The 13,466-nt window shown below is 57.4% G+C and overlaps 1 protein-coding gene across 1 annotated transcript in view; it reads left to right on the forward strand.

The window, feature by feature from the left end:
- HMCN2 (hemicentin 2) overlaps positions 1 to 13,466 on the forward strand; it is a 145,571-nt gene that overhangs the window by 37,534 nt on the left and 94,571 nt on the right. Inside the window, 7 exon segments of the mRNA XM_047830705.1 lie at positions 1,182 to 1,326; positions 1,799 to 1,920; positions 3,789 to 4,061; positions 5,336 to 5,477; positions 5,966 to 6,093; positions 6,783 to 6,896; positions 9,044 to 9,193. Of these exon segments, the coding sequence (XP_047686661.1) occupies positions 1,182 to 1,326; positions 1,799 to 1,920; positions 3,789 to 4,061; positions 5,336 to 5,477; positions 5,966 to 6,093; positions 6,783 to 6,896; positions 9,044 to 9,193 (1,074 nt within the window).

The following is a 13,466-nucleotide window of genomic DNA, read 5'->3' on the forward strand; positions in this document are numbered from 1 at the left end:
AGGGAGGTGGTTTGGTGTTTTGCTTCCTTCCCCACTTGATGGATTGGGAGGCTGGGAGTTGGGATTAGAGCAGGAGGCTCTGGGTTTGGAGCAGGTAGTGAGGACTGGGCCATGGTCCCTGGGCCCATTCAGCTCATGGAAGACAGAGCCTGGGCTGGCCTTGCCGAGGATTCCAGTGTGTGGGGGTGAGCGGTGGCTGCTTTGCACACAGCTGAGGACGTGGCTAGATGGTCTGACATCCCTCTCCCCTGGGATGTGGCAGGGAGCCTGTAGCATGATGTCACCTGCTGCCCTCCCACCCCCAGCTCTGGGCTCGGAGGACGTCTGGTGCATTGTCTCACCCAAGGAGCATCTCTGGTGGGGTTGCGGGGGAGGGCAGGACAAGAGTTGAGCACACGCCCGCCATCACCCAGTGAGGCACTGACAGCTGTGACTGACCCCGCGGGGGGCGTTCTCAGACTTTTCCACTGGAGTGATTCTAATGGCCAAGGAAAGAGAATGTGTTATCCCAGGACCAGGGTCAGGCGGTGGGGGTGGTGGGGGGGGGAGTGTCTCTCAGGGGCCCCACGGGGCTCATCACAAACTGGGATTTCATTGAAGTCTCTTATCTCAAAAATGCGTGTGAACTTTGCATTCACAGCCATGCTTCAGCCTCGCTTATTTTTAAATAAAAAAGGCTTTCTTCCAACATCCTCGGGTAAAACCGACCCTCCAGGCGGATGAGAGGTCTGGAAGCTTGGAGAGCCCGGTCCGGGGAGCATTTTATCAGGTTTCTCAGGGGGTGGTGCAACATCTACGTCCAGGACCGTGGAGAAGGTGGTTGCACAGACCCGTCCGTCTTGGCTGGTCTTCTTAGAAACCGTAGAAGCAATGCCGGCTCGTCCTGAGGGGGCCTGCCGTGCCTTGTGGGCATGCCAAGTGCTTTCCATGCACCGCCTCTCACCAGCTCCCCGGAGAGCGTGGTGACGTCGGTGTCAGGATTAAGCCCATTTGACAGAGGTGGGAACTGAGCTTACGGGGGTAAGGTGACCCCGCTCTTGGTGACCCCGCTCTTGGTGACCCCCAAATGGTGGGGCTGTGGGTTGAATCCTGGCCTCCTGGCTCATCCCTGTGGTCTCTGCGTTGGCAGGCTGTGGTGGGGCGGGTGGGGAGGAATCCTGAGCGCCGGACCTTGCCTACAGGTGCCCCCCTGGTCAGCATGCCCCCTAGGATCCATGGTTACCTGGACCAGCCCCTGCTGGTCTCCTGCTCTGTACACAGCACCCTCCCCTTCAGGCTACAGCTGCGGCGGAACGGAGCCAGGCTGGGCGAGGAGAGGCACTTTCAGTGAGTGGGTGCTGTCTGCTCTGTGTCCCCAGCCCCAGGGGTCCAAGGGATGTGGGTGGCAGGAGAAGGACCTTGAATCCAGTCATAGTGTCCTGGGCATCTCCCAGCACGGCCAGGGTGGTCCCCAGATGTCCCACCACCGCTGGATCATCACCCTGTGGAGGAGCTGTGGGCTTGCTGAGCTTCCGGAACATTCCCACGCAGGGCCCGGGCCCGTGGGGTCAGGGTGGGAAGGACCCTCCGAGACCCTCCCCGTCGTGGATGAAAGCCCAGAGCTCAGAGAGGGAAAGGGACTCGCTCAGAGTCACCCAGCATGTTGTAGGCTTGGCATGTCCTCGGCTGCCTTGCCCCTCCTTACCAAGTCTCCAAGAGGATTTGTCCCCTCTGGGCAGGGTTCCGGGGCGGGATAAGGCTGGGGGGCCCTGGCGGGGGTCAGTGTTATTGTGTGTCTCCAGCTGCTCTGTGTTCACAGGGTGTCGGGAAACAGCAGCTGGGAGATCCCACGGGCTTCTAAGACCGAGGAAGGGACATATGAATGCACGGCGGTCAGCCGGGCTGGGACCGGACGAGCAAAGGCCCAGATTCTTGTCACAGGTCTGTCCTTTCTGGCCCATCCCCATCTCCCCTCCCCACCCCCTCCGGATTTTTCCCTCTAGGGTTTCTCCCCAGGGTGTCTCCATCTGTGGGGGAGCGTGCCAGCCAGCTGCCGTCACCCAGGCCCTGCTGCCCACACTGCCACCTGGCACCCCATTTGGGCGGTCACCCAGAAACAGCCTGTGGATCTTAGACGGGAAGGAGGCTGAGAAACGCAGCCAGGGTCATGCCCTCCTCCCCCAGGCCCTTTCGGGGGCCACTGCCCATCTGGAAGTCCCCCTCCCTTAATGCCTCCAGGTCCCTGCCAGGATGGCCCCAACCGGCTCAGGAAGGTTGCTGATGACACGGACCATCTTAAAATGACATTGGCTTTGTGTTTTTAAATTAGGGATCTAAACTGCCTCAAAAGCCCAAGGAACATGGAAAGATTAGCCAGTCTGCAGCCTCTAACCCCACAGACTTGCTGTGCTTCTATCTGGATAACCTGCAGTTTCATGCTAGAGACGACCTCCGTAACATTTGGCCATATTTGCTTTCTTGCTCTTTGGCTGAACTCTTTTTTTTTTAACGTGTATTTATTTTGAGAGAGAGAGAGAGAGTGTGAGTGGGGGAGGGTGGAGACAGCGAGAGAGAGAGAGAGAGAGAGAGAGAGAGAGAGACACTCTTAAGCAGGCTGCACGCTCAGCACGGAACCTGACGCGTGAACCATGAGATCGTGACCCGAGCCAAAATCAAGAGTCGGATGCTTAGCCGACAGAGCCACCCAGGCGCCCCTTGGCTAGACCATTTTAAACTAAATTGTAGGCATGCTGACATTTCAGTATTTATCACTCTTTTTTTTAAAGTAGATTTTCCCTTGGGGCGCCTGGGTGGCGCAGTCGGTTAAGCGTCCGACTTCAGCCAGGTCACGATCTCGCGGTCCGGGAGTTCGAGCCCCGCGTCAGGCTCTGGGCTGATGGCTCAGAGCCTGGAGCCAGTTTCCGATTCTGTGTCTCCCTCTCTCTCTGCCCCTCCCCCGTTCATGCTCTGTCTCTCTCTGTCCCAAAAATAAATAAACGTTGAAAAAAAAAATTAAAAAAAAAATAAAGTAGATTTTCCCATATAATAAAGGTTCTACGATCACACCTAATAAAATGAACAATAATACCTTAATGGTGTTTAATTTGGCCATAGTCGGATTTTCTCATTGGCCCCCAGGTATTTTTTCTGGCTGGTTTCTACAATATCATTTTTCAGGACTGTGGCCTTCACAGGCTCTTTGTGACATCAGGTCACTGGCACGTGTAGCTTGTGTAGACCCGGCTTTTTTTCCTGCAGGTTCTTGGGCCCACATCCCCGGTTAGACAAGTCTCTGATCTTGTCACTTCTCCCCTGTTCCCTTTTCCTATCAAGAGAGTGGTTCTCTTAGCTCTTCCTGCCTCTGGGGCAGTGGCCTCGGTTGTATATTTTGGCTGTTACGATGCCCCTGCTATTTGTACAGAGAATAGCTCTGTACCCATCACTCTTTGCCTCTTGAGAGTTATTTCCAAGGCTCTGTTCCCCAGGGTGGGATTACTGGCTCACAGGGTGTAGAGCTTGTTACATGTTGCACTTGGCCGTCCTGTGGAAGGCACGCACGCCCCACGCAGCCCTTGCCGGGTGTGTGATGGGGGGGGGGGGGGGGGGGGGAAGCGGAGGGCGGGCCGGGCCCTCTCTGGGGTGGTGCCGTCCCCAGGATGGCGAGCACATGATACTTGGCTCCTCTGCTGGCCCACGCGTCCTGAAGGATACGGTGCAGGGCTCTGGAGTCAGGGCACCCCCGGGGGCCGGCAAGATGGTCCTTTGTCTGCGTCAGCCTCTCAGAGTCTCCTCTGTTTTTATCCGTTCAGACCCCCCACCGCAGCTGGTTCCTGCCCCCAACGTGACCGTGTCCCCGGGGGAGACAGCCATCCTGTCCTGCCAGGTCCTGAGTGAGGCACCCTACAACCTGACTTGGATCCGGGACTGGCGGGTCCTGTCGGCCTCGACGGGCAGAGTCGCCCAGCTGGCCGACCTGTCCCTGGAGGTCAGCGGCATCATCCCCAGTGACGGCGGACGGTACCAGTGCATGGCCAGCAACGCCAACGGGGTCACAAGGGCGTCCGTGTGGCTCCTGGTGCGAGGTGAGGCTCTTCCTGCCTCTGCGATGTGTCCTCCCGATTCAGCACCCTACCTGGTGCTTTTTAAAAAATGATTTAAAACAAAGTTTTTATTTATTTTTGAGAGAGAGGGCGCGAGCAGGGCGGGGCAGAGGGGCGGAGGGAGACAGAGGCTCCGAAGCAGGCTCCGGGCTGACAGCACAGAGCCCAGTGTGGGGCTCGAACCCACCAACGGTGAGATCATGACCTGAGACGGAGTCGGACGCTCAACCGACTGAGCCCCCCAGGCGCCCCTCACTACCTCGTGCTTATCCCCAGAGCCCGTCGATCCACGCCTCTGCCCAGACACCACCCCCAGCAGGCAGCGCCAGCCCCGTTAGGGTCTTCCGGGTTTTCAGAGAAAAAAGATTGTGTAGCCTCCTAGCCTATGTGTAGCGGTTCTCGCCGTGGAAAGTTCATCCTGGTAGCTAACCTAAATCTCTGCTGCTGTAGACCAAGCCAGCTTCGTCGTGTCCTGTTTACCTCCCGTGCCGTGGGTCAGCTCCATTGCCATATGTGGGGGAGGGGTGGGTTATGGGAAACTTCTGGAAGTCCAGAGATCAGAAGCGCGTGGCGGGGGCTGGGTGGCCCTGGCCAGATGGGGCGGGGGGGGGGGGGGGGGGGCGGTGGGCAGCGGAAAGAGCACCCGTCCTGGAGTTTTAGGACCCGGATGTAGCCTCGGGTCCACCCAGGGTTTAGCCAGATCCTTCCCTCTGGGATGCTGTTTGGCCAAGTGTAAAAGTGAGCGTGTTGGAAAAACTGCCCTCTCTTGTCCCAGCCACTCCTGACTGGTTGCCTGGAGTGTGTTGAGACTGCCACTGCCATGGGAGGGGCCTGCTTGCCTATTCTGGCTGAGTTGGCCTGGTGAGGTCTGTTTGAGTCTGACAAGCCCGTTGTACCGTGAACAGAACCTAAACCTGGGGCCAGTACTTGGGCCGGCTTTGGCGTCCCCTCAAGGTCACTGGAGATGGGCGTTGCCCCCAGCCCTGGCATCTGCCTATCACCCTAAACCTCTCCAGGATGCTCAGCCCAGACCAGAACCCCAGGGAGAGCTTTGGAAAATCCTCCCCGTGTGGCCTGGGCGGCTATCTGGTCAACCCCAGCTCCCAGGAAAGCCACTCCCTGGGATTTGGGCCCTTGGGGGGCCTTTGCTTCCTACGTCTGGCCCATCTGTGACTTCGGGGATGGAGTGGAGGCACCTGGGACAGCACGGCTGCCCAGACAGACTCTTGACCACCTGTCCACTCTTTGAACTGCAGAGGCTCCCCAGGTCAGCATCCACACCCGGTCCCAGCACTTCTCCCAGGGTGTGGAGGTGAGAATTCGCTGCTCAGCTTCGGGGTACCCCACACCCCACATCTCCTGGAGCCGTGAGGGTCATGCTCTGCAAGAGGACAGCAGGTAAGGGCCCCAGGACGAGGGACTCTGGGACTAGAGGTCCCAGGGGACCTCTCTGGGTCCCCATCTTCTTCCCTCTAAATGGGGTTGGGAAGAGAGGGTAGCATTTGCCCTGCCTTCTTCCTGGGATCATTTGAGACTCGGCAGCGAGATCACTTTGAAAACATAACGATGCCTCAGTATGAGCCCGGGGGTCAAGAGCCGTAGTTCCAGAATCCACCAGACCTGTGCTCGAATCCTGCCTCTGCCATTCAGGCTGTGTGACCTTGGGCGAGTCGCTTTACCTCTCTGAGCCTCACGAATGAAAAAGGACAATCTATGTAAAGTGCTGGGCGCACCGCCAGGCACAGAGCAAGCAGTCACTAGGAAATGGCGGTCGCTAGTGATGGGATCAATTCGTTTGTTATCGAGGATGATTCAGGTAGTCTTTGTGTGACCCCGCCTAATCAGCCCCCTCCCGTTGAACATGTGATTTTATGGCGTGACTCCAGAATCCGTGTGGATGCCCAGGGAACCCTGATCATTCAGGGAGTGGCCCCAGAGGATGCTGGGAATTACAGCTGCCGGGCCGCTAATGAGGTTGGCACAGACGAGGAGACGGTCACCCTCTATTATACAGGTACCTGGGCCTCTCCCCCTCTCTCCCTCCCTCCTTCCCGTCCATAGATACTCGCTGAGCTGGGGATACAGCAGTGAACGCATGCTCCCTGCCCAGGTGGAACTTATATTCTGGTGGGGAGGCACAAAAGAAGCATGCGGGCAGCTAACAGTACTCGCGGGGGCTCACAGCGCAGGGTGAGAGGCAGGTGGGGCGAGGGGGAAATGGCTGTTACACACGGGACCGGCCAAGGCCTCGGTGAGGAGGTGATGCTCACCAGAGAAGGGGATAGGAGCAGTGTTCCCAGCCCGGGGACCCGGTGAGGCAAAGGCCCTGAGGTCGGCATGAGTCTGGGGTGCTCAAGGGGCTGCGGGAAGGCTGGTGTGGAGTGAATTGAGGGGGACTTTAGGGAGGGCTGGGAAGCCCACCTAGGGCATTTCAGGACCTTGTAGGGTTTCCACTTTGATGGCAAGTTCAATAAGAAACGATGCGTGTTGAGGGGTGGGGTGGCTCCAGGTGGGACTGGCTTTGATTTGAGATCCTGGGTCAGAAACCTTTCTGGGGTGACGGATGGTGGGGGATGGGGAGGAGGCAGGGAGGCCAGGTCCTTCTCTCTCCTTGCTGCACCCACCCCCAAACTGTGAAAAGCCGCCCTGTCGCCCTAGGGGGTCTGTGGGTTGGTCCCAAGTTCCCCATCTGCTCCCACACAGATCCGCCCTCAGTCTCTGCCGTAAATGCCGTGGTGCTGGCTGCTGTCGGGGAGGAGGCCGTGCTGGTGTGTGAGGTGTCTGGGGTGCCCCCACCCCGGGTCGTCTGGTATCGAGGTACGAGAGGGGTCTGTGGAACTGTCCCGCGGGGGCCCCGGAGGATCAGCTTTCCAGAACAGTCAGGGGGGCACCCCCTCCCCCCGACCCAGCCCAGCATCCGCACGGCTCAGGGGTCAGCAACAGGATTTAGAGTAGATTCATTGGGGCGCCTGGGTGGCTCAGTCGATTCAGCGTCCTGCTTCGGCTCAGGTCATGACCTCGCGGTTCATGGGTTCGAGCCCCGCGTCGGGCTCTGTGCTGACAGCTCGGAGCCCGGAGCCTGCTTCGGATTCTGGGTCTCCCTCTCTCTCTCTTTCTCTCTGTCCCTCCCCCGGCTTGCTCTCTCTCTCTCTCTCAAAAATAAAACATAAAAAAACAAAACAAAACACGAGAGTGGACTCAGGTTTGAATTCTGGCTCCCTGGGTGAAAAAGGGGCAGGTGACTTGGCATCTCAGAGCCTGCTTCCTTATCTGGAAAATGGGGGGAAATCAGACAGGTTGGTTGTGCAAGGATTCAGTGTATAGTGTTTAGGGTCAGCCTGGCACCCGGGCTGGGCTCGGTGTCCTTAGATGGTGACAGTGATGCAGTTACCCGAGAAATGGGGAGCCGTAGGACCAGGGTTTTCTGAGGCTCTTTTGAGTTAATGGGCACGGAGGGTCTTCCTGGTGCCGGACGCTGGGCTAGAGTGTGGCCAACAGGGGTGTTCTCGAGCCTTCAGCAGGGGCCGCCGGCCCGGGGCTGCTGCCTCAGTCTTGCCGGGAGCAGAACACTAGCTCCTTCTCAAGGGTCAGCCTCTCAGTCATATTGCCCTCTTCTACCTGGACGCACCTGAGGTATTAGCTCAGAGTCCTGGCAGGCAGAAGTAGCTTTGAACTTGAACTTGTCCAAGGCCACCCCTGGTGGGTGCCAGGGGTGTCGGGACTCCTCATTCAGTGCTCGCATCTCGTGTTCTGGCCGAGAGCCCGGCCAGCCCTTTTTAGAAGGGCATCTCTTGATGGAATATTATTCAGCCTTAAGAAGAAGTGGAATTCCAGTTGTATGACAACGTAAATATAGTTAACACCGTAGAACTGCGCTCTTGGAAATGGTGAAGGTGGTAAATTTTGTTGTTCCTTAAAAAATGTTTTTAAGTTTATTGTTACGAAAGAGAGAGCAGGAGTGTGGGGGAGGGGCAGAGAGAGAAGGAGAGAGAGAGCATCCCAAGCAGGCTCTGCACTGTCAGCACAGAGCCCGACGCGGGGCTCGAACTCATGAACCGTGAGATCATGACCTGATCCGAAATCAAGAGTCGGACGCTTAACTGACTGAGCCACCCAGGCGCCCCCAATTTTGTTGTGTTTTTTTTTTTTTTTTTTTTTGCCACAAGTAAAACTCTTTTTCATTTGAAGAAATGAAAAATGGGGTGGGGGGATGGGGAGTCACTGTTTACTGAGGGCGGAGTTTCTGTTTGGGACGACGAGAAAGTTCGAGAAAGTTCTGGAGACAGATACACAATAATGTGAACGTACTTAACGCCACTGAATCGGATACTCTGAACGCTGGAGATGGTGCAGTTGTTTGTTTTATGTGCATTTTACCGCAGTGAAAATAAAAAATGAAAATAGAAGTTAGAAAGTAGGGCAGAATCAGGGGAGCCGTCAGGAGCCTGGGTGCAGACAACAGTCAGGAGAAACGAGGGAGGCCTCGGGCTGGGTTTCAGGAGGCCTACCCGGGATAAGACCACAGAGAGGCAGCTGTGGGTGGGGTGTGCTCATCCCAGGGCGACCGTGGGTGCCCCCAGAGCTGATCCAGACCTCAGTCGGTCTAGACCTGGGGTGGAGGATGGGGACCCAGCGGGGAGACCCAGGCAAGGAGTTTGTTGGTGCTCCGCCCATTGAATGCAGGGGGACAGGCTGGGCCTCTACAGAGGTCAACAGAGGAGCTCAGGGAAGCCCCTCCCCGCAGGGCTGGAGGCTTTTGTCAACTTAAAAAATTTGCCTTTAATGGTTGTAACGTACAAATAACAAACTTGACATCTTAACCCTTGCTAGGGGTGCGGTTCGGTGGTTTTAATTACACGCGTGTCGTCGTATGCCCGTCACCAACATCCACTGCCAGAACTCTGTTCGTCTTAGAAAACTGAGACTCTGTCCCCATTAGATATGCTCTCCCATCTTTGGTCCAGGGGGTCTTGAAATGATTCTGGGCCCCGAGGGCTCCAGCTCTGGGACGCTGCGGATCCCGGCAACTCGGGAGAGGGATGCTGGCGTCTACACCTGCCGAGCTGTCAATGAGATGGGCGATGCCTCTGCAGAAATCCGGCTGGAGGTTGGATGTGAGTATTGCAGCTGGCCCCCACCTGCCCCTCCCCCTTTGCCGCGCCTCTGAGCAGGGAGGAGGGAACTCTACTGTGTAGAACGCCAGTGTGGAATTAGGATCACGTGGATCCGGAGCACGTGGGACCGAGGACGCAGTGCCTCTCATTGTGTAACAAATTGCCCCCAAACTTCATGGCTTAAACAGTAAGCATTTATTATCTTGCCGTTCTGGAGGGTCAGGATTTGGGAGTGGCTTGGCTGGTGGCCGTGGCTCAGGGTCTCTCGTGGGCTTGCCGTTAATGCTTCAGCTGGGGCTGCTTCATCTGAAGGCTTGACTGGGGCGGGAGAACCCAGTCTGAATTCACTCATGTGGCTGTTGGCAGGAGGCCTCAGTTTGTTCTCCATGTGGGCTTGTCTAGAAGGCTTCTCCTGACATGGATTCTCATGAGTGAGGTAGCTGGAGGGGGGGGGGAGAGAGAGAGAGAAAGAGAGAGAGAGGGAGAGAGAGAGAAAGGGAGGGAGGGAATCCAACCAGGAAGCTGCGTCTTTTTTTTTTTAATTTTTTTTTCAACGTTTATTTATTTTTGGGACAGAGAGAGACAGAGCATGAACGGGTGAGGGGCAGAGAGAGAGGGAGACACAGAATCGGAAACAGGCTCCAGGCTCTGAGCCATCAGCCCAGAGCCCGACGCGGGGCTCGAACTCCCGGACCGCGAGATCGTGACCTGGCTGAAGTCGGACGCTTAACCGACTGCGCCACCCAGGCGCCCCAGGAAGCTGCAGTCTTTAAAAAAATTTTTAAGTGTTTTATTTATTATAATTATTTTTGAGTGTATTTATTTTGAAAGAACTTGCAAGCAGGGGAGGGGCAAAGAGAGAGGGAGAGAGAGAGAGAATCCCAAGCAGGTTCCGCACTGTCGGTGCAGAGCCCGATGTGGAGCTCAGACTCATGAAACTGTGAGATCGTGACCTGAGCCAAAGTCAAGAGTCCGACGCTTAACCGACTGAGTTGCCCAGGCGCCCTGAAGTCTTTATAACCAGCCACAATCGTGGAAGTGACATAGAGTCACTTCTGCTGTATTCTGTTGGTCACACCGACCAACCCTTGTGCGCGGTGGGTGGGAGGGGCTGCTCAAGTGTGCAGATACCGGGAGGCAGGGGTCACTGGGACCATCTTGGAGGCTGCCTGCCACAGAGACAGTTTGGGTCAAGTTCGGGCGTTGTCATTCCTGAGACCTGAGGTCCCGTCTCGTCTCCGTCACTTGCCACCTAGGTGCTTTGGTCGAGTCATTGACCCTCAGTTTCCCCCTCTGTAAAACAGGGCTGACCACGCCATGAGGGTTGCTGTGAGCGTCCAAGTGAAATCAGACATATAAAGCTTAGCACAGAATCTGGCCCATCTTGAGTGCTTGATAAACAGATGCCTGATTATCGCCTTTTTACAGATGGGGAGTCTGTATTCTCCTGTGGCTGGTGCATGGCCTTGGCTGTGACTGCCGTGATGTCTCAGTTCCAGGCCCGGACCCTGAGTCCTGGGGATTGCTAGAAGTTGTGGGCACCGCTCCTTGGCATGCTGAGCCGGGATGGACTGGGCTTTGAGGGGTTCGCTGTGGCCACGGTGGGAAAGCCAGGTGCTAGGAATTCTGGGGAAGCACAGAGAATCGGGGATGTGCTTGTCTAGGCTGGGTGGGACGCCCAAGGGGCTCTCCAAGGATGGTGGGGGGCTCTGGGGGGAGAGTAAGCCCTGTGAGTAGGAGGTTCTGGCCCTGAGGAGGACAGTCTCATCCCAGGGTCGGATCTTCCCAGGCTTAGGGCACTCTTGGCCTTCATTTGGTTGTTCCATCATTCATTCCTGTAGCACATGGTCACCAGGTGGCCGGGCCCTGTGCTGGGGACACAATGGCAGGAGAGACTCGGGCTCTTGGTGTCAAGGTCCCAGATGTCAGACAGACAATACACCAAACTTTTGCAGGTGGTATCCACGGGGAGCTGTTGGTGCCCACAGAAGGGGTCCAACGGATGGTGGGGGCTGGGAAGGCTTCTTGGAGGAGGTGGTGTCTGAGATGAACCCAGAAGCAATCAGTCAGGTGGTGAGCTGGGGAACAGTGTTCCAGGTAAAGGGAACAGCATGTGCAGATCTCCCCACGGCAAGAGAAGCGAGCCAGGGAGTGAGACAGAGCAGGGGGTGAGGGGTGCCCGGGAATCTGCTACCCGCTGCTACCCGGAGCCTGGGGTCACCGCCAGCCCCAGGCTCCGGGATGCTGTATGAGTGAGAGATAAGAAAGGCCTGGGGCCTGGTGGGTTCTGATCAATGCCACTGTCATTGTTAACAGTCAGTAGGTTCCGGGGGAGCAGAGAGGGCGCTCCAGGCAGGGCTGCCCTTGGCATTGTTTCCAAGAGTCATCCTTTGTTTCCTGTCTGATTTCTTTGCAGCACTGCCTTAATTCCTTCCCCTTCCTCCACCTGTCAGACACAGGCCTTAGGGCCATGTCAAGGAGGAGACGGCTGGCATCCCAGAGGCAGGCTTCTCGGCCACTGGGCCACTGGTGGCCTTCGGCCTTTAGGTCAGGGAAGGGGTGGACGGTGACCCAGCGCCTGTGTGTCTGGGGAGAGCTGGCCTAGCAGCAGCGGGGGGAAATCGAATTTCCTGCCCATCTGGATGGCAGCTGCGGTCCAGCCTTCCTAGCCAGGCTGGCAGAGCCTTCCAGGGTTGGGAACGGCTGGGCACAGTGCCCACCTGCTGCTGTTGAGCTGGGAACTCTCTTCCTGGTGGCGTTTGGGAAGGAGGGAGGCGAGTGCCGGTGTCAGTGGACCCGCCTGCAAGGCACCTGTGCGTCACCTCTGGACGCGGAAGACTGGAGTCCGAGGTCCGTGTGCAGGCTCCCGTTTGGTCAAGTTATTGACCTCCCTGCGCCCTCTTTCCCCATCTGTGAAAAGGAGACGATAATCACAGAGCCTTACCCGTAGGGTCCTTGAGAGATTTGATGAGACAGTGTGCTACGCTCCGGGCTTGAATGGAATAAATACTCAACACGCTTGCCCACGGGGGCCCGGTGAGGCGGCGTGGTTCGTCACACGGCTGGTGAGCGGGGCCCCGCAGCAGGCCATGCCCGCCCCAAGTTCACTGCCCTTTCTGCTCCCTGAGAACAGCCGCTCTGAGCCGTCACCTGCGCCTGCTGGATTCTCATTCAGGATGAGAGGATGCTCCTCCCCCTTTCTGTTCCCGGCCCGTGGTCACCAGGCAGATGAGCAGGGGGTGGAGAGCAGGTACTTTGGGGGGTGCAGAGGGCCCGTGGCCAGCCCGGGAGAGCAGGACAGAAGCGGCGCTGGGATCCGGGGCAGGAGTGGTCAGGGTTCCGGGCGGCTGTCCCGTCAGGCACGGCGGGCACGGACCCGGGGTCTGCGATGCCTCTGGCGACCCAGGATAAGGCTCTGATTTTCATTTCTTTTAAAATGAGAGGGAAGCAAATGGGTACCAACAAAGAGATAAGGAATCCAGGCTGGATAGTGTGTGCCTTTATGTCAATGTGGTCATAAAATATAACTGTTAATATTTTTCCACGAGAGGAAGAGGCCCGTGAGAGTCCTCCTGCGGCCCTGGCTGGTGGGGCTGCGGCTCCGGGCCCAGTTGCAGGACCCTGCCCCGGAGGGGGCTGTGGAGCCCATCCCCCCCCCAGCCACAGACAGCCCGGCATTCCCTCTGAATGCAGGGCAGGGCCCGAGGCCGGCCTCTCCTGTTGCCCACCTTGCCCTGCTGTGTAGCCATTGGACCTAAGACCCCCTGCCTACTTGTGGCCAAAGTCAAGACAGACTGGAGCTCTCCTTCCTGAGCTGGCTCATCCCCACCAGCCCTGCTGCAGGGCTCTGAGCCACGGGAACTGGGGCGGGGGCATGGCACAGGGGACAGGGGTGGGGGGAACGCTGGGTCTGCGCACAATGATAAAGAGCCCTGGAACTTTAAGGTATTGGAACCAGAATAAAAATAGTTACCTCCTTCTGCATGGGGAAACTGAGGCCCCAAGTGGTGAAGGGGTTCATCCACGATGCCCACCGGGGCAGAGGCAGTGCAAGGGCCCAGTGCAGGCTTTGGGCCTTTAGGCCAGTGCCCCCTGCCCTGGTGGCCAACTAGGAGGAAGGGAAGTCATCACCTCTGCCGTGGTCACTTTGCCATTAGAATCCATGGGGACCTTTCCCCTCGAAAACCTCCTGGAGGTGGGATGTGGCCCTGCCGGGCCGAGTTAACCAAACCTCTCAGCCCTTCTGCAGAGGAGGGGAAGCAGGGAGAAGGGG

This window comes from Prionailurus viverrinus, chromosome D4, assembly GCF_022837055.1.
Source record: "Prionailurus viverrinus isolate Anna chromosome D4, UM_Priviv_1.0, whole genome shotgun sequence".
In the NCBI taxonomy this organism is placed as follows: Eukaryota; Metazoa; Chordata; class Mammalia; order Carnivora; family Felidae; genus Prionailurus; species Prionailurus viverrinus.